The following is a 23,723-nucleotide window of genomic DNA, read 5'->3' as shown; positions in this document are numbered from 1 at the left end:
CTGCTCAGCGCATAATTTCATGATCCAAACAAATACAGTTCATGTAAATAATGATAAAATTTGACGTAATACATGTATGATGTCTTAACTGTACAGTGAATAAATGTGCTTATAAAAAATAAGTAGCATAGCACATTTAACATCCCTGAAACGAAGTGGGTACAAACGTGTACGACTTGAACATGGTAACAAAACCAAAAGGTTAACACTAACGTGTTTTACGTTATTTACTTTGCTCTATCTGCCTTCGTTATAAAACACTAACTACGTATCCACTTTCGAAGAAATGACTCAGTGGTATCAATGTTTCATATTTGCAAAAAGATGATAATTTTATTCCGAAAAATCATTCTCTTTTTTTACCAATTATTAAGGACACACAGACAATTGGTTACATTTAGTCAAACGAAGATGAAGATACTTACACATCAAGCCTATACTTTATAGCTTGCACATGAACTCTCACTTCGACAAGTAAAAATTATAATATCACGGGAATATAACCGTATAAAATAACCAATAACTATCATTCTATCAAATGAAAGAACGTGTCATGGCAACTATCAAATTCAATAAGTTACTCTCTACTTCATATTAGTCTATTAATTGATGGTTATTTTTTTCCTTCAAATATACTCTATGCATTTTATATTATGTTTCCTCTTTGGAAGTCGTATTTGCTATTTACATAGTGCTTATGCATCAATAAGGTTGTTTTAGTTACATTACAAACCCTTTTCAAGTTTACAATTTTTCCTCAGATGATTCTCTCCGCATATTTTCATATTTAGCTTATAAATAGATCATCCAAATACTAAATGAGGCTTTTCTCTCAATATATAGAAATAGTACATGACATTTCCGCGGCGTAGCAAGCCAAATGAGACAAAGTTGTGCTACTATGTAACTGAACGGGAGCATATAAATGTCTATAAGTGAAGGATTTCAACAATTAGTCCAGCTTTAGTACTGGTGGGAAAAGAGCCACGTCACTAAGTCAATCGCCCTCAATACGACACTTGTCACCTACACCAAAACACACGGTATTGATATCACGGAGATTCTTTGCGCTGTATTGTATACGATTTACTATGGGCTTCTACTGGGTTTTTAATCACACAGCCCCAGTAACATACGGAAGCCTTCACGAGAGCCGTCATATGAAATTAGGCTTCCATCATCTTTTTCGATCTATGGCGACCTTAACCAGCAATGGAGATTTAGCATGTCGAATCAGACGAATTGTCACGAGGAGCATCTATGTCATGTTGCGGTTTCATCGTTTCGTCTTCTTAATTCCCTCGACGCCATAAAGCACGACGCCATAAGTTTTCCAGCCTTGACATTCATAACTTTCGAACTGCTAAATTTAGATATGCCAAGGTTCTCCGATATTCAATCTCATGTTCATAGTTTTTCAAAAGTTTTCCAGCCTTCACATTCATAAATTTCGAACTCATTCACAATGCAATATTTTGAAAATGTCTGTTGGTGATGCTTTATTTTTCACATTTGTTTCAGACCACTCTCATGCCAGCCACGGTGAATGTAGCCGGCTCTGCACATTTGATGTTAGGAGTTTTCAAGGCTCCTAAGGCAAATGTTGTAGTATAGTGTTTGTCGAACCAGTTCTGAGGGATATCAAAGCACTGAGAATGCAATTACTCAGTTAATCTAAGTGCAACCAATGATTTAAAAGGTTTCTAAACTAATGATTAATGATAAATGAAATGACTTTCTTTACTAAGGGAAAAGAGAACTCATGGGCATAGGGATTAGACCTTGGGTGATCAAGTATCGAACTAAGGATGGCAAATGATCAATCAAACTATCAACCTTAAGCCTAGACACAATTCTAAGCAAGCTCTATGTCTAGATGAATGCTCATTTGCTAACATATCTCAAACATTAAATGTCTTTGGTTGAATAATATGAAAGCAATCATTACTAACAAGTCTATTAGCTATCTTATCACCTTTAACAACAAATGTCTTTGGCAAAGTATACTAAAAGCCTAGGAGAGTTGTCTCAGGCATTTCATCAAACACCTTTTGGGTGGGAAATGTCTATTGATCAACTTTTGAGTGGCCAACTAAGAAGATGCATTATGAATACTCTACTAGCAAGGAACAAGAATGATCTACACTAAAACATCCTAGAACTAACCTAATCACCCTTAATCTCCCTAACCCATGAATTCAAAAAGTGATTACTCACTAATCTCCATGATTCCTCTTAAACCCATATTGGATTTCAGATTAATCATGTAGAGAAAAATATAAGAAATCAACAATAACACAAGAACATAACAATCAAAATCCAAGAGATGAACTTCTCAAGAGAGTTTTTGTGTATTTCTCAATAGATCCAAGATAATCAGCCTCTGGTGGCTACAAAAGATCTTTAAAACATAGGTTTTTCCAAGTACAAAACGTCCAAAATAAATTGCAAAAAGGTCCTTGAGAAATCATGATTTTCGGCAGCAGAACAACGCGGAGCGACTTGCAGGTGTCGCTCCGGGAAGTCGCTCCAGGGCCGATGGTCGCGAGCGACTTTGGTGTGTCGCTCCAACGGGTCACTGTGGATCGGGAGCGACCTTGGTAGGTCGCTCTGAGAGGTCGCTCCAGGGTCATCTAAGACTGTTCGGAGTAACGAGAACGCGAGCGACTTCATGGCGTCGCTTTAGGAAGGTCGCTCTGAGAGGTGGGACATAGCGACTTCGTGATGTCGCTCCGGGAGGTCGCTCCCATGCTCTGATCGTTTAATGATCACCTATTTCACCTCATTTGAGCTCCAGATGCATCCAAATGTCTCCAAGAACTCCATGTGGCACTCCAGTACCTAATAGAGACTCATGTATGCAAAATGCAACCTAAACATGTCTAAATCCTAATCTCTATGATGAAAATGTTTATGAATGAATGGATAAAACAATGCAAATATGCAAGATATCAACATTCAGGCACCATCTCAAGGCTGGTTCAATGTTCACACTCAGCGGATTTAATGTGGTTCTGTCCAATCAGAACCGAGTCTCTTTTGACTATTCTGTTCAGTTACTCAACCAAATTTGATGCCTTTACCGAACCGGTTTCTCCAATTCTGGTTGACCGTTTCAGGTTCCGCGATCTCGATTCTCTGCTTGGCCTAGCCAACACCAACACACAAATTCCATGTGTATCCTCTTATAATCTTCCTTCCTAATTTTGTTACTGTAAGTTGCAACGTATACTCCCTTCTGACCCTTACTTAGAATAAAAATAATGGTATATGTTTCTGTTCAAGCAGGATGGTGACGATAATGATGGAGATGACATGCCTGGGACCATCTCAGTCCTTACTAAGGATGGCGTTGGTGTTAATGACCATGAGGAATCATCATCCGCAGGAACAACTGCAAGTGGTCTTGCCACCAAGAAGCTCCGGGTATTAGCAACTCCGAAGGTGGTCACAAAATGTGTATCTGGAATCTGTATTTTCTATTTGAATAATGCTTAGGCATCAATGTTGTTTTTTAAAAAAAAATTTGTCATCTTCTGGAAATTGCTATGTTTCCTAGACCATCATTTAAATGGTTTTTTTACGTTTTGACAAAATTTACACATTTCTTTAAGCTGCTGAAGATAGGTATACTGCTCAGCGCATAATTTCATGATCCAAACAAATACAGTTCATGTAAATAATGATAAAATTTGACGTAATACATGTATGATGTCTTAACTGTACAGTGAATAAATGTGCTTATAAAAAATAAGTAGCATAGCACATTTAACATCCCTGAAACGAAGTGGGTACAAACGTGTACGACTTGAACATGGTAACAAAACCAAAAGGTTAACACTAACGTGTTTTACGTTATTTACTTTGCTCTATCTGCCTTTGTTATAAAACACTAACTACGTATCCACTTTCGAAGAAATGACTCAGTGGTATCAATGTTTCATATTTGCAAAAAGATGATAATTTTATTCCGAAAAATCATTCTTTTTTTTTACCAATTATTAAGGACACACAGACAATTGGTTACATTTAGTCAAACGAAGATGAAGATACTTACACATCAAGCCTATACTTTATAGCTTGCACATGAACTCTCACTTCAACAAGTAAAAATTATAATATCATGGGAATATAACCGTATAAAATAACCAATAACTATCATTCTATCAAATGAAAGAACGTGTCATGGCAACTATCAAATTCAATAAGTTACTCTCTACTTCATATTAGTCCATTAATTGATGGTTATTTTTTTCCTTCAAATATACTCTATGCATTTTATATTATGTTTCCTCTTTGGAGGTCGTATTTGCTATTTACATAGTGCTTATGGATCAATAAGGTTGTTTTAGTTACATTACAAACTCTTTTCAAGTTTACAATTTTTCCTCAGATGATTCTCTCCGCATATTTCCATATTTAGCTTATAAATAGATCATCCAAATACTAAATGAGGCCTTTCTCTCAATATATAGAAATAGTACATGACATTTCCGCGGCGTAGCAAGCCAAATGAGACAAAGTTGTGCTACTATGTAACTGAACGGGAGCATATAAATGTCTATAAGTGAAGGATTTCAACAATTAGTCCAGCTTTAGTACTGGTGGGAAAAGAGTCACTTTCATGCAAATTTTTTTAACTACACTAGCGATGGCCTCTACCACCTCCAGAGATCAGTGGATGGTTTGTACGACTCTGCATCCTTAATTCATGGTGTTATATTGTTATGATTAGGTAATATGGAAGAAGGGAAAAAGTATCTAGATACTCTGAACTGGAAAACAAACAAGGAGAGGCTAGATCTTTGTTGTAATAACAACCAGAAAGCACTACGAAGGTTGAACGTCGTCTTCACAAGTCCGTACTAGAGAAACATGTGGAAGCTTAAACCACCAACAAACTGTCATGTCAATGATATAAAAAACAACTGCAAACTTTGCTTCTACTTCAAGCAAGTCAAAAAATTCATCACTATCCTATGAGGTGACGTTACCACGACGAACTTAAAATGCAATAACACATGTAAATGCTTCACACATTCTACATCTTGTGTGGGACACATCTGCCATCAAATTTTTAGAAAACTCTTACATGGATTGATGCTATATTTGTTGTTTCAGAACTAAATTGGTTGTCCAAGTTAATAGTCTAAATACAACTACAATGCAAACGTACCAATAACACTCATAAACTGGTGTAAACATGACAACAAGTAAAATTTATCACACTATCAGACAAATGAACATACAAAAATTCATTGAGAAAATATATATCTTAATTCTTAGCCATTAAACAATATATCACATCCCGCCCGTAAGGCGGGCCGACCCTAGTATATTAAAAAAAGATGCCAGTAATTGGCATAAATATTGATTGACAATAACTCATTAATATAAATATTGTCCGAACAGGAAACTGCAAAACATCTGCCAGCCATAGGCATATATTTACTTTGGCAATCACTCATCACAATAATTACTATCATAACAGCATAATCATGCCATTAATATTAGTCACAATATACGTTTTTGAATATAATTCATTCTGGTTATAGAACTCCAATCTAGGAATCAAATTCGCAGAATTGCCATATAGGCTCAATACCGCCCTATTTCATATTTTTAAAGTGGTAGCAATATATATACAAGCTTTCCTAAAATAAAAGATATAAAAATACGTATTTTTGATCAAAATTGATTGATTTAAAATTTAATTTAGTTGACCATATTAACTCTTTGTTTCCTTTAATATTCCATGTGATTCGACGAGCAGAGAATAAGGTAAGTTCTCAAAATTTAATATTAATTTGAATTTCGAAAATTATGAGAACGATTAGTTATGCAAACATACTCTAGACCAGCGCATTGCATATATAAATACTAGGCCGTCTCTTTCTCAAAACAAAGTCATCACCATCGTCTCCTTCTCAAAATTATGAATTTAATTTCTTTTTTATAATTTGTTTCTTTAGTATTTTATTGTTTTATTGTCTATGTTTTTCTTATTTTATATTCATAATTTATATTATGAAGACAATAATTCTATTGCTTATGTTTTGTTTTATCTTAAACTCATAATAAATTTATATAAGTCTTTGCTTACTTTCACAGTTTTTTTAATTCAAATATATTAAAATTATACCGATAAATTAAGAAGTGTAGTTTTAAAGTTATAATCTCTTTAATCCATAATTCCGCGCAGGGCGCGGATTATCACCTAGTAATCAACTATTTTAACTGATTTCTAACCATGTATTTATTTCAAACTGTACCAGCATGTTTAAAAGTTTAAAGAACTTCCTTTTGATATTTTATTGTATTTTTGGAATTTGGATTTTTGAGTTATAAAACATAGTAATTTATAGATTAATATAGAAAATCTACCATCTCTTATCTGAGTCATTACCTATATCTGTCTTAAGTAAATTTTAGTAAATCATTCAAAATGATTTCTAAGTACATATGTTCTCTGCTTCGGTTCAAGTGACGCTATTATTTTTAGCACAACAGCAAGTGATATTACACTAGTGTTTAGGGGCTGATGATTGAAGACAATCTTTCATAATCTCCTGAATCCTTCTCTGCAACACCTTATCCTTAACCCTACTAATCATATCCTCATAGAAAGCTTGAAGCCTCATAAGCTGACTCTTATCAGCACTCTCCAGCATCTCTCCCCACTCTTTCCCCATATCGAAGTACCCAGAGACCCGTAACGAATACGGAATGTCTTCCTCTTCGTTGAAAGGCTTTCCAAATATGGATCCATGAAGTATGCTTGCGTATCTTTCCATCACCATTAGCTTTGTCTGTAGCTGTTTAATCTCCTCCGTTGATGAGCTTTTGTCACCATCATCAGGTTTAGGTGCTTCTTCACTGTCCTGTTTCAGCTCATTCGTCGGCCAGAAGACAGGGGTGGGAACATAACAGTCCATAACATTGCCCGTCCCGAGCACTCCGTTTCTTCCTCTTCCCCAAGACCACAGCTTGTAACCACCGTTCGCCACGAGAACTGTATGCGCAGCTCCGCAAGAAACCTGAACCGGGTCACGGAATCTTGACCCACCGGTTATCTTTCTCGGTACACTGTCGTCTCCTGCTTCAACTTCTGAGAAATTCACATCGGGGCATAGCCCTAGTCCCCTCTCCATCCCCCATGACCACACGTATCCCTCGGACGACACCACGCTCGTGTGGAACAACCCACAGTCTACGGAAACTAAGTGAGCATGTTCCGGGAGCTCTGAAACTGGCTCTGGAACCGGTGAGCTCTTGGTGCTCCCACGCCCAAGCTGACCGTTTTCTCCAAACCCGAACGTCCAGCAAACGCTTGGTCCATTCGGTGCATCCTTCCTGTATGTGAGAAGAGCTGTGTGATGAGCACCGCAAGCTATGTCGTAGACTGTAAGACCAGAGTTCTGGTTAAACGTCTCCACAACCTGAGGCCTTGCGCGGCTCTCTCCATCCCCACGCCCTAACTGACCATGATGGTTATTACCCCAAGAATACAACGCAGATTCTTGGGTCTCCTTAGAACCAACAAGAGCAACAACATGCTCATCCCCACACGCTACCTTCAAAACAGTCCGGCCATGGAACTCAGGTATTAAAAATGGAACCGGGACGCTTGTGAAAGACAAACGAGGCTCAGGTCCACTGTCTTGTGGCGGAACGTTGCCCCACATCCAAAGCCCTCCGGCGTTATCAATGGCCAGCGACATCATTGATCCAGCCTTGACAGCGCAAACCTACCCCAAATGTAATGAAAACGGCTGTACGCTTCAGGCTTTTGACTTAAATAAACACAACAATAAGAAAGCGTTTCCACAACCATACCTTGAAATCTGATGTAGCTTCTCGATCTGGATCATTAAGAGAAGAACTAGATACATCTTGTTCAAAGAAAGTACTTATCAAGCGTGGAGCCAAGGTGTTCTCCCCATCAAAACCAAGTTGGCCATCCATTCACCAGTCAAGGATTTTAAAGGCGTTATATAGAGACGAGAGCATACTCTAAAAGATTCATATCAAAGACATTTGAGATAAAAGGATACAAATGTTATAGCCCCAAGACCAAACCGAGCCATCATCTGCCAAAACCTTACAAGAGAATGGTCACTACATATCCATATATCATATAAAATACAAGATTATGTTCGTATGAAGGCCGGTCCTGGACCAAGCCGAATGAAATATTAGCCTCAGGTCTCCAAATTTTCTTTTTAAAAAACTATATATACTTGAGCCCCAAAATTTGTAGAAAAACATTGGGCAATTCTCTCAAATAGCATTTTTTAAGTTTTTGTCACAAAAATATCTCTCAAAAAAGAAAATGACCAAAATAGCTCTTTTTTATTTTGAAATTTGTAATATTTATTTTTTACTTTTTAAAATTTGAAACCATATACCCAAAACACCACCTCTAGCTCTAAAACCAAGTCTAGATTAGTTAACCATGAGTAAAAATACATTTTTACCTTTTAATAAAACTTATTTTGGTTATTTTCTTACTTGAAGGCTATTTTTCTGAATACTAGAGAATTTCTCAAAAACATTTCAGGCTCCAAGCTATTGAAATCTTTATTCAATCGTCTATAGCCTCCTCAAAATCTCAGGGCCGGCCTCTTCGTATCATATCTCACATAAATGCTTTCATCATCATTCACAGTCATCAGTTCTCAGATAAACTCTTTTGGTTCTAATCAGCAGCACATATGCTAATAAGAAAATGTTAAAACTGAGACATACGAAGAGAAGAAAACAACCCGAGACAACGAGGCTATGATAAGCACCAGCAGCAATACCAACGATTCGAGCGGCCGATCGATCCGGGGACTCGAACTCGACTCGAGCTGGAACGAGCTCGTCCGTCTCTCTCCCCGTGCCGATACGCCCGAACATTCCTCTTCCCCACGAGTAAACGCATCCATCGCCTGCAAAATAATCAAATCAAGAAAAGGAAACGAATCTCTCTCTATCTACTAACTAAATGAAGCTGTGGAAATAGTTTTGGTTTACCTGTTAGAGCGATGGTGTGCGCTTCGCCGGCGGCGAGGGATGTGATTTTCCGGGAGAGATCTTCAGAGATCGGTAACGGCGTCGTTTTGTCTTCCATTAAGGTTTCTCTGTGGATAAGGTTCGTGCTCGAGTTAGCTTTTCTCAAATCCCCCTGAGGCTTCAGCGATCGATCAGCACCCGATAATTATTTTCTTTTCTTATTTCTTTTAAAATATTTTAAATTAAATACAATCATCGGAAAAAGTATCTTCAGGCACAGTCTTCTTCTGTAGTGTGCTTGCGTAGTAGGAGCCTTTATGTGTTTTATTGGCAATGGGCTTGTATAGTTTATTAGGCCCGTTAACATTATCCGACCCATGATATTTGAACCCGACCCGTCTCAGACACGCTTTCTCTCCTTAATTAGTTATTTTTTCCTGAATGATAAACGTGATTAGCATATTTCTGTCCGATTACTCTCTCCGTTTCGAAAGTAAGATTTTCTAGAGTTTATTTTTGTTTCACAAAAATAGATTTTCTATATTTTTAAGGTATTTTTGTATATTTTTGAGGAACATTAATTATGAATATTTGAAACAGAGGGAGTACTATAAGAGCATGATTATTAGGGGATTCTTATGGTGGGGTTCTTAACGAAATATAAGAACTCGTCTCTTAACTTTTAACTAAAAAAGCTAAGAACCGATTCTTAAATAAGAATTTTAAGAGCCGGTTCTTAGTTTTTGTACTTAAAAATTAAGAGACGGGTTCTTATATTCCACTAAGAACCTCACCCTAAGAACTCCCCGGTAATCATGCTGTAAGAATAGTCCTTCCCAATCCCAATGATGACCTCTTGCTGAGGTCTATGGAATTAATGCATATGAGTCACTGAGATTAAATGCACAGTAAATTAACTGAGAGGTTTAAAAAGGATTTCACATCTTAGTGAATAAATAGGCACATCTTAACCCTTTCTTGATACCACTAACATTTTGAAAGAAAAAAGAACAAGAACAAAAAAAAACAAAATGGATCAGGAAGCTCTTCTCGCCGGGAAAGCTACGCACCAGCAGCCGGAAAAACGCAGTTTTTTTTATCATTTCGAGTATTCTTGGTACAATTATCATATTTTATATACAAGGAGAGGTTTAATTTGGATGAAATATATATGTTTTTGTTAAGCGGTTTAATTTGAATAGCAAGTCAGGACTCCTCTCAGAGAGTTTCTCTCAATCTCTCTTTCTCTCTTATCAAAAAAAAACTTTCAGAGAGTTTAGAGATCATATCGAGAGTGAGAGCGTCTTGTTTTCTTTGGGTTCCGTCGCAGTCTTCTTTCCGACGGATCGCCTCCGGTATACAGCGGTCCCCTCGACGTGTATAACTGGCTTTTGACTCTGGCGACGCACCTTCTTCTTCGGTGGACGGCCGGCTTTTGTCTCCGGCGTCCTCGCCCCTTCTCAGGTGATTGGACGGCCGGCTTTAGATTCCGCCTCGATCTTTTCTCTGATGTTGTTGGCGGTTCTTCACTGAGGTTTCTCGGTTCAAGTCGATCAACGCTTCTTGTGGTTTCCCGATCAATAGACTCTCCTTCCCTAACCATCGATTGTTTGTTCCTAGCCTTGTTTCAAGGTTGTTTCATCTTCGGGCTCTCTCTCTATCAATAAAGATGACCGCTTTACATAAAGGAAAATCGAAGGTTGTGGTCGGATTGTAGTCAATTGATTATCCTTTCCGAAGTGTTTCGTTCTGTCAGATTTAGCTACGGCTCGATAGCTGGAGATAGCAGTTCAGTTTGAGCAGTTTCTTCTCCGGATTGGCTTCGCTGACGGCGGAGCTCCGTCGTGCTTCTTGTCTGGCACCGGAGGAAGGGCGTCGATGGGTGTCTTGACGCGTGTTCATTGATTGCAGGGCAATCGGACACGTGGTGGTCGTCTGTCATTACCTTCTTCAACGGTTTACTCCTCTGGGCTTTAGGTCCAAGTTGTATTGCATAGTAGGCCGTTGTTTTGGCCTTTGTCTTTCGTTTTCTGTAATGGGCTTAGTTTCCTTTGGGCTTTGTCCCCTAAGTAAAATTACCGAACATGATACTCAACTTGACGGGGGAGTACGACATGGCAACGACGGAAGCGGCCAAGATCATCTTACTCTGGTCTGCGGCCACCAACTTCTTCCCCCTTGTTGGTGCTTTTGTCGCTGATTCTTACACGGGTCGCTTTCCTCTTATTGGGTTTGGATCATCTACCAGCTTGCTGGTACATATTATTTTAGGATGAGGTCTAAGGTTATGAATAATTTAGTGATTTTATCTTATTTTAGAGATTTACTTTCGTGATTGCTAAAATAGGGAATGCTATTATTATGGCTGGCAACAATAATTCAACCGGAATGTGACAAATCAACAGAAGTTTGTCAACCAACCACACCACTCCAACTGACTCTACTTTATTCCTTTTTTACCCTTACCTCCATCGGCGCCGGCGGCGTCAGGTCCTCCTGCTTAGCCTTTGCCGCCGATCAGCTCTAACTCAACACCACATCACGTACCGCCACGTCAGCCCTAGAAACCCTCTTTAACTGGTACTACTGCTCCATCATGCTGGCTTACTTCCTCTCGCAGTCGTTTCTTGTCTTCATTCAGACAAAGTATGGTTGGCAGATCGGTTTTGGAGTCTCTGTCGTTGCAATGGCTCTATCGGTTGCTCTGATCTTCGTGGCTTCTCCGTTTTATGTCAAGCTTAAGTGTGAGCCTGGTCTCGTTTCTGGAATTCTCCAGGTTCTCGTTGCTGCATTTAGAAACCGACACGTTGATTTGTCATCGGAGGAGCATATTATATCGTACTATCATGAAACAGGATCTTCATGTTCAATTCCTAGCCAGAAATTGAGGTTTATTAATTTACTCTTTACTTCTTCCAATATAGGATATTTTTTAAAACAAAATTGATGTCCAAACATATAATATATAAGGGGGCAGTTCAAAAAATAAAATAAAATAAGATATAAGATATTCTAATATTTTTAATTAATCATATTTATAATTTATTTTGTAAGATTTTTAATTTATAGTTTAAGAACTTTAGATAATATGTAACTTTCTTTATATATTATTTTTTTTTTACCTAAAACATTTTATATTTAGGAACAAAGATAGTGCAAGTAAAAAAAACTATGGTAAGAGCTTTATCCGATTTTTTTCTAAGAAGATTTGTAGAGTTAAAAATCTTTTTGATAATACAATTAATATATACAGATTTACTTAACTTGATGAAAAAATGGTAACAGTTTTCTATAAATTTTATCTTCTTGTTGATTTACTTTCTAACTATAGGTATTTGAACAAAGCATGCGCCACAAGTGACCCAAAGCGAGACCTAACCTTAGAAGGGAAGTCACAGAGTCCATGGAAGCTATGTAGGGTGCAACAAGTAGAGGACCTTAAATCTCTCGTCAATGTCCTACCCATCTGCTCAACGGGAATCATATTGTCACTTGTCAGTTGTCACAGCTAGCCAAGCCTCCTTCATAGTTCTTCAAGCCAGTGCCATGGATCGTCGCACTTTCATTCAGGGTTTTGAGATTCCTTCGGGAAGTTACAGCGTTTTCATGATCACCTCCTTCGTGCTCTTCCTTGTTATTTACGAGCTTGTTGTCGTCCCGTTAGTCTCTTGGATTATAAGGAAGCCCTTTCTATTGGGAGTTATGGTGAGAATGGGAGTTGGGATGTCAATATCCGTGTTATGCATCTCCTCTCTCGTGACTGTGGAGTAACTTAGAAGAAAAAGAGCTGTAAGTATTCATTCTAGATTTGGGTCTAATTAGTGTGTGTGTTTTCTTAAAAAGTCTCAGTTAAGGTTTATAGTTCAAATATTTATAGAGACATTTATACAAAAGTTTAACTTCTTTATCATTTTTTTTTTAATTAACAAAATCGGTTAAAATCCAACCTAAATTTATATACTGTATTGCTACACTTTTAAATCTTACTCTAACTCTTAAAACTTATAATTTTTTACTCCCTCCAATCTATAATGTAAGATGTTTTGGAGAATATTTGACATTTCTAAATATAAGCTGTTTTGATATTTTTAAATTACTTTAATTTTATTTAAAACTAATTAATTAATAATATTTGCTAAATTATTTTTGATTGATTAACCCGTTTAAATTTATAACCAGTTATATCTTTTAAATGTAAAAATTATAACTGAGAGAATATAATTTAACCAGAATATCTTACATTATAAAACTGAAAGAGTATATTATATCTTTTTCTTAGCTAATTAATATATATTTACATATAGTGCTTTATCAAAAAAAAAACTATATCTAGATATAGTTCGATTTATTTTATTATATTTGATAAAAATATATTTGAGTTCCTCTTTTCCATATTGTATTTGGTTCAATCTCCAGGCATCAATTACTTGCGTCCGGGATCTAGATATAACCCGATAAATTGTATTTCGAATTGAAACATCACTAGAATGTTTTTCTTTTGAATGGTTGACACTAGAGAGACGAGGGAGGCACGATGCTGTCGGCAATGTGGCTATCGCCGTACATGATATTAGGAGGCATTTCAGAGGCATTTCTGGCCATAGCACAGAACGAGTTTTTATACTCTGAGCTTCCCAAGTCCATGTCAAGCGTTGCCACCACACTCTCCGGCCTCGGCTTGGCCGCTTCAAGCATCGTCTCGTCCTGGATCATCACTGTAGTAGACATCGCCACCTGTCGGAGCTGGATCACAGAGGATATAGACGAGGGACACTTGGACTATTACTACTGGCTCGTGGCGGCTTTGTCTCTTCTCAATGTTCTGTATTTTGTTTGGTGTAGCAAAGGTTATGGTAAATGTAAAAGTGATGCAGATAATTAACTAGCGACAAAGTGTGAGACATTTGTATCCGTATCAAATAAAATTAAACGAATAAATACTAAAATTTATCCGTATAGTCATCAGAACATAGTTGTATGTTTATTGTTAGTGTTTGTTTGTTTGTTTGTTTATATACATACAATAAAATCAAGAGATATATCTTTCAATAACACTTAATAAAGTTTTTGTTCAAAAATTAACACACAGTAAAAAAAACCTCCAAAATAGTTTTTTATTAAAATGTAAAAATGATTATGCTCTTATATTTAGATTTAAGGCTTAGTGGCTAGAGGTTAAGGTTTCTGATTTAGGAGATGCGATTAAAATTTAGAGTTTATGACGTCAAATATTTTAGTGTTTTTACTGATTAGTAAATTTTATTTTTAAAAAACTTTTTAGTACTATTTTAACGACAAAAACTAATAGTATCATCATTTATGAGATTTGCCCTAACATTAAAATCTATTCACTTATCCAAAAGCAAAAGCAAAAGCCAACCCGAACCAAATCGAAATTACTGAACCAAACCGAAATTACTAAACCGTACCGAACCGCTTCTCAAAGCTCCCCCTCCCCCCTTTCCAGATCTGCTGAGTACCACTACCAGAAGAAAAATTAGTAAGCACTCGTCATACGGCTATGGCGATCAGAGTTTCTCTCCTCCTCCTCGTATTCTTATCATCTGCAGTCGTATCTTTCTCCCTCTATGAAGATCAAGTCGGCCTCATGGATTGGTAACTCTTCTCTTCCTCATCCGAATTCGAGTAAAATCAGCTCAGAAGTTTTCGAAAGCGTACTTCTACTAAGCGAACTCTTCGAAACCTTTCATCGCTTGCAAGTTTCCTCGATTTAGTATGTTAGATAGATCTCATTAGCTGAGAATTGATTGATTCACCGATCACTAGTGAGTTTGAGATATTCGATCGGGGTCAAGCTTACTGGATGTTGATTTCGTTTTAAGTGTTCGATTGAGGAGAACCAAATGTTGTTGTATTGCGTAGGCACCAACGGTACATAGGGAAAGTGAAGCACGCAGTGTTCCACACTCAGAAAGCTGGGAGAAAGCGTGTTATCGTCTCTACCGAGGAGAATGTTGTTGCTTCTCTTGATCTCAGGCATGGAGAGATTTGTAAGAACACTCTTATTCTCACAGCTCTCTCTCGTTTTACTTCCTTCTTTCTTACTCATTTTCTCCACATGGTTTGATGCAGTTTGGAGGCATGTTCTTGGAACAAATGATGCTATCGATGGCGTTGACATTGCCTTGGGAAAATGTAGGAATCATCTTCATTACATGCGATGTTCAACTATTTCTGGATGTATACCCAATGTTCTAAAAAATCGGTCTAGGCGGCACAGCAAATCGGGTCTTAAAGAAATGATTTTTCAAACTGATATTTTGAAATTAGGTGTAGGCGTTCGAAAAATCGGTTTAGACGGCCGACTAAATATTAATATTCAATAAAGCGCATAACCACCGCCTAACGATTTCTTGAGCATTACTATTTGCTTTCACTTGCCGTAGTCTTGAACTCTGTTTTTGGTGGATTCAAATTATTACAGATGTTATCACCCTTTCGTCACAAGGAAGTACTTTAAGAGCTTGGAACCTTCCTGATGGTCAGATGGTGTGGGAAACGTCCCTGCATAGTGCACAGAGTTCAAAGTCACTGTTATCGGTGCCGGTTAGTAATATAAGCTTAGGAGTTTTAGTTATTTGGTACTACTGATAGTTATCCGAAATCTTAGTTGTGTTAGCATATTCTTTGGTTTCTTGCTTATGAATTAGAGCTGTTTTTGCAGATAAATTTGAAGGTTGACAAGGACTACCCTATTCTTGTTTTCGGCGGTGGGTACCTTCATGCTGTTTCTGCTATAGATGGTGAGGTCCTCTGGAAAAAGGATTTCACAGCGGAAGGGTATGACAGCCTTCACTTTATATTTCAATGAGGTTGCATGTTCTAATGCTTTTGGCTATTATTTATACTTACTCTCGCTGTGCTTCATGGTGTGCCTCTCGCAGGTTTGAAGTTCAGCGGGTTCTTCAACCTCCTGAAAGCAGTATAATTTATGTTCTTGGATTCCTTCATTCATCTGAGGCTGTTGTTTACCAGATTGATTCCAAAACTGGAGAGGTAGTGGCACAAAAAAGCATGGTGTTCCCTGGTGGATTCTCTGGCGCGATTTCGTCAGTTTCAAGCGATAAAGTTGTAGTTCTTGATTCAACGAGGTCAATTTTGGTTACTATCGGTTTCTTAGATGGAGATATTAACTTCCAGAAGACCCCTATTTCAGATCTTGTTGAAAATTCTGGAAACGCTGAGATTTTATCACCTCTTCTAAGCAATATGCTTGCTGTAAAAGTCAATAAACGCACTATATTTGTGAGGGTTGGTGGCGAAGGAAAGCTGGAGGTGGTAGACTCATTATCTGATGAAACAGCCATGAGTGATTCGCTTCCGGTTGCAGACGATCAGGTGGCCTTTGCCTCAGCTCATCATGAAGGTAGCAAGATTCAACTCATGGTGAAACTTGTGGATGACTTGGATACTGTATTGCTTAGAGAGAGCATCGAAATGGACCAACATAGAGGTCATGTGGATAAAGTTTTCATAAACAACTATATCAAGACAGACAGGAGTAATGGGTTTAGGGCGCTTATCGTGATGGAGGATCACTCGCTCTTGTTACTGCAGCAGGGGGCGATCGTTTGGAGCAGGGAAGAAGGCCTGGCGTCAGTGACTGATGTTACAACGGCGGAACTCCCTGTGGAGAAGGATGGTGTATCAGTGGCGAAAGTGGAACACACTCTCGTAGATTGGCTTAAGGGACACATGCTGAAGCTCAAGGGATCCTTGTTGCTAGCAAGCCCAGAGGATGTGGCAGCAATTCAAGAAATGAGGATGAAGAGTTCCGGGAGGAGCAAACTTACCCGTGACCATAACGGCTTTCGTAAATTATTCATAGCACTTACACGAGCTGGGAAACTCTTTGCTCTGCACACAGGAGATGGGAGGATTGTCTGGTCTATGCTGCTAAACTCTCCGACCAAATCAGAAGCCTGTGAACGCCCCAGTGGTATCAACCTTTATCAGTGGCAGGTCCCTCATCATCACGCCATGGACGAGAATCCCTCTGTTCTTGTAGTTGGCAGGTGCGGATCAGATTCAAGTGCCCCCGGTGTGCTTTCATTTGTAGATGTCTACACAGGGAAGGAGATTAGCTCATCAGATATTGGTCACTCCGTTGTGCGAGTTATGCCTCTTCCGTTTACCGATTCAACGGAACAGCGTTTACATCTGATAGCTGATACCGAGGGGCATATCCACTTGTACCCGAAAACTTCAGAGGCTCTAAGCATCTTTCAACGCGAGTTTCAAAATGTATATTGGTACACTGTTGAGGGCGATGATGGTATTATCAGAGGACAGGGAATGAAGAGCAGTTGCGCTGGCGAGACTGCAGATGAGTACTGCTTTACCACCAAGGAGCTTTGGACTGTTGTGTTTCCTTCGGAATCAGAGAAAATTATTTCAACACTAACACGGAAACCAAATGAGGTATGAATATTGGTTTTCTTATCACTAAACGTATTATTTATTAAATATGACATGATTGTATTCCCAGGTTGTTCATACACAAGCCAAAGTAAGCACAGACCAAGACCTGTTGTATAAATACGTATCAAGAAACTTGCTGTTTGTGGCCACCGTGTCTCCAAAAGGCGCTGGTGAGATTGGTTCAGTTACACCGGAGGAGTCAGCACTTGTGGTATACCTCATTGACACCATCACAGGGCGTATACTGCACCGTTTGTCACATCAAGGCTGCCAAGGGCCAGTTCATGCTGTAAGTTGTCACACTATTGCATGAGTCGATGCAACTTTCTTAAACCTTTGAAAATTGTTTGCAGGTATTTAGTGAGAATTGGGTTGTTTACCACTACTTCAATCTTCGAGCTCACAAGCACGAGGTTACGGTCGTCGAGATCTATGATCAGTCTCGGGCGGTATGACTTCATTACCCAAAACATTTTTATCAGTTGATGTTAGTGTTCTAACATTAATTTGCAGGAGAACAAGAATGTCTGGAAACTCGTTCTGGGAAAACACAATCTAACAGCACCAATCTCGTCATACTCTAGACCAGAGATGTTCACAAAGTCGCAGTCATACTTCTTTGCTCAGTCCGTGAAAACCATCGCGGTGACATCGACAGCAAAGGGAATAACATCGAAGCAGCTTCTCATTGGCACCATCGGAGATCAGGTTTGTAAGATTACACATCATATATGTATAGATACCTCCATGGATTGGAAAGCTGATACTCAAAACTGTTTTAATGAATGAGATTAGATATTGGCACTTGACAAACGATTTGTGGATCCACGCCGGACACTTAATCCCTCGCAAGCTGAGAAAGAAGAAGGAATCATCCCTCTCACGGATTCATTACCCATCATTCCTCAGGTTCACTCATAATATTTCTGTTAGGAGTGTGCAAGCATCTCCCTGGTTTGATTCTAATGCGCTTTGTCGTATTTAACAGTCATACATCACACACTCTCTCAAAGTAGAAGGTCTAAGAGGTATTGTAACAGCTCCGGCCAAGCTAGAGTCAACAACACACGTCTTTGCCTACGGAGTTGATCTCTTCTACACAAGGCTTGCTCCTTCAAAGACCTACGACTCGCTGACCGATGATTTCAGCTACGCGCTTCTCTTGATCACGATTGTAGCACTTGTTGCAGCCATCTACATCACCTGGGTCGTTTCAGAGAAAAAGGAGCTAAGTGAAAAATGGAGGTGATTGGATCCTTTAAAAAGTTTAAAACCCTCATTGGTTGTTCACAGCTGTAGAATGTTTGTGTTGGCATTCCTAGAAAGAAAGAAAAATTCTTGATGTTAGGCTTTGGAAACTGAATACTTTACAGACTCTTGCTTGTGACCTTTGTCACATTCATGAGTTTTGAGCTGAACCTTCTGAAATTTTGAAGTTTATAGAAGCCTCTTTGTTTTTGCAGATTGGTTTAAGACCGAACCAGCTGCTTTTGTCTTCTTCAGCTAATGATTTTTAGAACTAAAAAACAAACCTGTCTTTAAATAGTTTAATCGTTACCCTAAGCTCTATTCTTTCTTTTTCTGAACACCCCCTGAGACCAGGATTCGGGGGATATTAGAAGGTTTTTACTGGTATGGATCCCACTTTTTTGTAAAATCCGGTCACACAAACCACACAATAAAAATTGATATTTCTTCAATTCTTGCACTATTCACGGATTCCATTGATACGTGGCGACCTACGATTGGTGTCCTTTTTAATATATATATATGTATTTTATTTTTTTAATCAGATAAAAAAATAACAAAAACAAAAATACTTACCTATGAAACTGTCCATGTCTTGATCATGCTCTAAGCTCTATTGACAATCTAAGATTCGTCATCTTATATTTTATTGGACAATGTTCCCATATACACACGCGCACATGACATCACATGATTATGATAGTGTTACATTTTACATTTTACTGTTATAATCTCAGGGCGGGTACAAGTGTTAACGCCTGACAAATTTGGTGCGAATCAATTATTTTCTTACTATTTAAAGACAGACGTTCGCTTCACTTCATTTTCACTTCACTAAAGTTCCCCAATAGCTCCAGCGATGATGAGAGCAAACCAGAAACCAAAACCCAACGCGCCACCGCGTCCTCTCTTCTCATGCGGCTTCTTCCGCCGCTGCACACAATCCGTCCTCAGTCCTACCTCTCCTCACCAACAACCTCGCCGTAAGCCAAACACCGCCACCACCTCGTCATCTTCATCCTCCTCGACCTCCACTTCTCAAAGCTTCACTCAATGGCGCTTCCCTCACCATCTTGATCAAACTCCATCCACCGCTCCTCCTCCTCCTGCTCCTGCTCGTCCTCCGCCTCTTCCGGTCGCCACCACTCTCCAAGAAACCTACCAGATCGCTGAGCTTCACCTCGCGTCAGTCTCCGAATCGGACAAGCTCCTCGCTCTTCAGCTACTCGAGCGGGTCGTCGTACCCGACCCGCCGTCTGATCCGACTTGTCCTCCGGGTCTCATGCGAGGCCTCGTCTCTTGCCTTCGTAGCAACAGGATCGTAACCGCCAAATACGTCACCAAGATCCTCCTCGCGCTCTGCCTCGCCGAATGCAACCGCCGCGTGGCGGTCGAGGCCGGAGCCGCCAGAGCGGTGGTGGAAACCGCGGCGGGGCTGGAGAACTCTGCGGTGGAACGCGCCTTAGCTGCGCTCGAGCTCATGTGCACGACGGCGGAAGGCGCGGCGGAGGTTCGTGCTCACGCGATGACGGTGCCGGCGATGGTGGCGGTGATGGCGAGGTTGGCCGGGAGGGGGAGAGAGTACGCCATAAGCATACTCGCCGTTGTTTACGGAAGAGGAGGAGCATTTTCCGGCGAAGAGATTACGGTGGCGCCGGCGGAGGAAGTGGCGAGGGCGGTGGCGCTGGCGCTGGAAGGAGAGTGTACGGCGAGAGGGAGAAGAAAAGGGGCCCACCTATTGAAGACCCTTGAGGAATATGGACGGTTGGATCTGAGTCAGAATGGGACATAGGAAAAATAAAATCCAACGGCTGAGATTATGTCAGATAAAATAAATCTGAAAGCTAGTTTGGGGTCACGGGCTTGTTGTTCTTCTGTTAAAGAAGTGTGGGCCTTCGTCTCTGTCTCCCCCTATCCATGTGTATATCTTATGTTATGTACTATTATTACTCGTTCTTCCTAAAATAAATTTATTTAAAATCGATTTATTTTTCCAAATGATAGATATGCTGAACGACCCAAAATCTTATTTCTGACAAAGAAACTATGTTTGATTGCATGCATCATTGGATGATTAAACGCATTTTATATTTTGCTTATTCTAAATTCTTTTCTTTTTGTTAAAGTAAAAGGTTAGTAGTGAAGAGTAAAACAGAAACGAGCATTACCTTTAGATATTTCAATATGTATAGTGTAGATGGTGAATCTGATTGATAACATGCGAAATGGTGATTTCATAGCTTTATAACTTTAGCTAGTTTTTTATGGAACACTATAACTTTAGCTAGCTAGAATGGTCTTTGCACGTACAAGCATCCTTGTATTCAATCATATCTTCTTAGGCGGGAGGTATAGATTCATGAAGTAATCATATGCTTCTGGTCTGATAAAGTTTCATCTTACAATGAAAGAGAAAAATACTTTAGAAACAAGGAAACTCATGTGTTGTTTTCTATTCATGGATTGGTCATTTTCCGACTAACTATTTGGCATTAACATATGTGGTGGTCTCTGTTTATTAGCTGAGAGACACGTCCACGGAGACGAGAACATGTTCAGGTCATTTCATATATATAATAATTCCGATACTATACATAACACTTTTATTAAAACGTACATATAATATTTTTATTTTTAATGTTTCAGGTTCAAGTCGTTTACCATACAATCCTTGGAATAGTTGATAGACTTCTACACAATGATGCATTCTTTGTAAAAAAGTTTTCTTTTGTTATGAATATAAATTTTCCATTCATTAAAAAAAAGAAGTTTCAGGTCTAAAAACTCTATAATCAACAATAAAAAATTTAAAATGGTAGAAGCTATAATACGAATCAAATATAATTTCTTGCCCTAAGTATCCAGAAAAAATGGACTACTTATTGGTCTACCAATAAAATTAGAATCGATGCAAATGAACGTACAACAAAAAGTAAAACTTGACATACGTAATGTACGCCTACATTGTTTGACCTAGTACACGTTCGCGTATTATGATGTATATATATACACATACCTATACAAATTTTTTTTTTAATCGTTTGATTAATTATGTTATTACAATACTGAAAAATATTACATTGACGATCCTACAGCCGACAATTCTACCACCAGATGAGAATACACGTCTGACTGCATCACTCCGAACCGCCGTGTGAAATCCATGTTCGATGATACGCCATGCACTATGATGAAGACCTTTTGTAATCATTTTTCTCCATAATATGCATAATTTGTGTTTTTTTGGGTTTTGAACCCAAACTTCCAGATGTAGAAACATTAATGAATCCTTAGTCAAACCACTGGACTAAGGGGACTTCCGCTGCTCGTACAAATTTTAAATCTACAAATTAACTAGGGTAGAGTAAATTTACCAAATAAATAAGCTAGCGTTACTCCCTTTTTACTGATCTCGCCAGGGTCATGGCAAGTAATGACGACATATTTAACATTTCAATACCACGTACGTACCAAAAGTATAATTATGACCAACCACACCAGCCAGTTTATTTGAACGATAATTTGGTTTGCGACTAATTATACCGCTTAGTGAGTTGGTAATATATATTATACCATATCACTTACCTTTAACTTAACACAGTCTCCAAAGCTAGGCAATGGACGTTCGGGTACCCGTTAGCATTCGGATCGGGCTTTTCGGGTTTTCGGATTTTCGAATTTACGCTTCTAGGTCCTATACTAAAATTTTATTAGTACGGGTCGGGTTCGGATAATAACACTTCGGATTCGGTTTAAATTTGTATTGCATCATAAAACCCATAAAGTAATCATATATCGTACGAATTCGGATTATATCGGTTCGGTTCGGATATAACCAAAGTAAAAAACAAAATTTTTGAAGTAAAACATAAAGAAAAACATCTAAATTAAATAAAAATTAATCTATCACATATAAAATTGATAAAATAACAATAAAATGTTAAATCAAGCATGAAAACAAACATCATTTGTAAAAAATATGTATTGCCTTATACAGAGTAGACTTTTTTATTTCAATGAGCAAATTATAAAATACTTATTTATAACTAATTGTGTACTTAAAACATTTATTAGAATTTTAATATTTATTATTATATATAATATTACCACAAATATTGAATTTAATAATTGGAATACTTATATATATTTCAAAATATTTATATTGACTATTAATTTCGGATTTTTCGGGTTACCCGTTCGGGTTCGGTTAATAACACTTCGGGTTCAGATATTTTTTGTACCACCCTACAAGACCCGTTCGGGTATTTTTACGTTTCGGGTCGGATGACGGATCGGGTTTTTCGGTTCGGATTTGGTTCGGATTTCGGGTTCCGGATTTTATGTCCAGACCTATCCAAAGCTACAAAATATCTTCCGATAGAAATATGGCCAATACAACCCATTAACCGTAACATATATTTTTTTTTGGGGTCAAAACCGTAATAGATTTAAAGCATACGAATTATGTATTTATTTTAAACAAATGTGAAGTACTTAACCTCAAATTTAACACCAAATTGCCTATGGACGTAAACGTAAGACTTGCATTTTCTATATAAACATTATTTTTGGTCTAATTTATAAACTTTATAGATCTGTTTACACCAAATTATTTTTTATAGATCTGATAAAACTATACGTAAATAGTGTTTATTAAAAAAAACTTGAAAATCTTTTAATAAAAACTATATATGAATGTTTTTATCAAACACTAGGATCGGCCCGCCCTACGGGCGGGAAGTTAATAATAAAAACTGTTTTATATAAATTTATATTAATTTTATGAAGCATTTAAAAATCATGGTGGATTGAAAACTATATTATAAAAAACAATAATGAATAGAATTCTGAGATCACATTGTTAGGACATCATTAGTGGTAAAATAGCAAATAGAGTACTTCACTAATATTTTTATTATTATTTTTATACATAATTTAGTTATTAATAATTTTAAAAATTAAAATAAAAAAACATGTAAAATGATACCACATGTATTCACCGATTCTTTAGAAATGTATGAAATCTCTTCCCACAG

At 38.1% G+C, this 23,723-nt stretch overlaps 3 protein-coding genes and 1 pseudogene across 4 annotated transcripts; 3 read left to right on the top strand and 1 right to left on the bottom strand.

The window, feature by feature from the left end:
* Positions 1-6,417: 6,417 nt before the first annotated feature.
* On the bottom strand, positions 6,418-9,280 carry LOC106383020 (ultraviolet-B receptor UVR8). 2 transcript variants are annotated; one of them, XM_013823131.3, is made up of 5 exons: positions 9,019-9,280; positions 8,766-8,933; positions 8,055-8,090; positions 7,837-7,961; positions 6,418-7,748 (listed from the first exon to the last, which is right to left on the bottom strand). In XM_013823131.3, the coding sequence occupies exons 1-5, from the start codon at positions 9,113-9,115 to the stop codon at positions 6,525-6,527; spliced, it is 1,650 nt and encodes a 549-aa protein (XP_013678585.2). In that variant the 5' UTR covers positions 9,116-9,280; the 3' UTR covers positions 6,418-6,524. The 2 variants fall into 2 exon arrangements, with proteins under 2 accessions (XP_013678585.2, XP_048602777.1); XM_048746820.1 differs by lacking the exon at positions 9,019-9,280 and having other exon boundaries at positions 8,055-8,698.
* Positions 9,281-10,875: 1,595 nt separating this feature from the next.
* LOC106383021 lies at positions 10,876-13,949 on the top strand (annotated as a pseudogene).
* Positions 13,950-14,276: 327 nt separating this feature from the next.
* LOC106385984 (ER membrane protein complex subunit 1-like) lies at positions 14,277-18,901 on the top strand. Its single transcript, XM_013825885.2, has 11 exons — positions 14,277-14,613; positions 14,881-15,008; positions 15,091-15,153; positions 15,443-15,564; positions 15,683-15,798; positions 15,903-17,439; positions 17,507-17,728; positions 17,793-17,888; positions 17,953-18,147; positions 18,235-18,348; positions 18,428-18,901. Exons 1-11 carry the CDS (start codon positions 14,519-14,521, stop codon positions 18,686-18,688), a joined length of 2,949 nt encoding a protein of 982 aa, XP_013681339.2. The 5' UTR covers positions 14,277-14,518; the 3' UTR covers positions 18,689-18,901.
* A 605-nt stretch (positions 18,902-19,506) lies between these two features.
* Positions 19,507-20,671, top strand: LOC106383022 (E3 ubiquitin-protein ligase PUB23-like). The gene has a single exon (XM_013823133.3). The coding sequence runs from the start codon at positions 19,547-19,549 to the stop codon at positions 20,477-20,479; it is 933 nt and encodes a 310-aa protein (XP_013678587.2). The 5' UTR covers positions 19,507-19,546; the 3' UTR covers positions 20,480-20,671.
* The last annotated feature ends 3,052 nt before the right edge of the window (positions 20,672-23,723 follow it).

Source organism: Brassica napus, chromosome C2 (assembly GCF_020379485.1).
Source record: "Brassica napus cultivar Da-Ae chromosome C2, Da-Ae, whole genome shotgun sequence".
In the NCBI taxonomy this organism is placed as follows: domain Eukaryota; kingdom Viridiplantae; phylum Streptophyta; class Magnoliopsida; order Brassicales; family Brassicaceae; genus Brassica; species Brassica napus.
The sequence above is the reverse complement of the archived record's forward strand: the minus strand, read 5'-3'. Positions and strand labels throughout refer to the sequence as shown.

Excerpts from the sequence above, each read along its gene's own strand:
- LOC106383020 (XM_013823131.3), bottom strand. The coding sequence starts at position 9,115 with ATGGAAGACAAAACGACGCCGTTACCGATCTCTGAAGATCTCTCCCGG. Across the intron at positions 8,091-8,765 it reads TCATAGCCTCGTTGTCTCGG|ATGATGGCTCGGTTTGGTCT; the intron begins GTTGTTTTCTTC and ends AGGTTTTGGCAG. Across the intron at positions 7,749-7,836 it reads AAGCTACATCAGATTTCAAG|GTTTGCGCTGTCAAGGCTGG; the intron begins GTATGGTTGTGG and ends CATTTGGGGTAG.
- LOC106385984 (XM_013825885.2), top strand. The coding sequence starts at position 14,519 with ATGGCGATCAGAGTTTCTCTCCTCCTCCTCGTATTCTTATCATCTGCA. Across the intron at positions 17,440-17,506 it reads TAACACGGAAACCAAATGAG|GTTGTTCATACACAAGCCAA; the intron begins GTATGAATATTG and ends TTGTATTCCCAG. Across the intron at positions 17,729-17,792 it reads GCCAAGGGCCAGTTCATGCT|GTATTTAGTGAGAATTGGGT; the intron begins GTAAGTTGTCAC and ends AATTGTTTGCAG.
- LOC106383022 (XM_013823133.3), top strand. The coding sequence starts at position 19,547 with ATGATGAGAGCAAACCAGAAACCAAAACCCAACGCGCCACCGCGTCCT.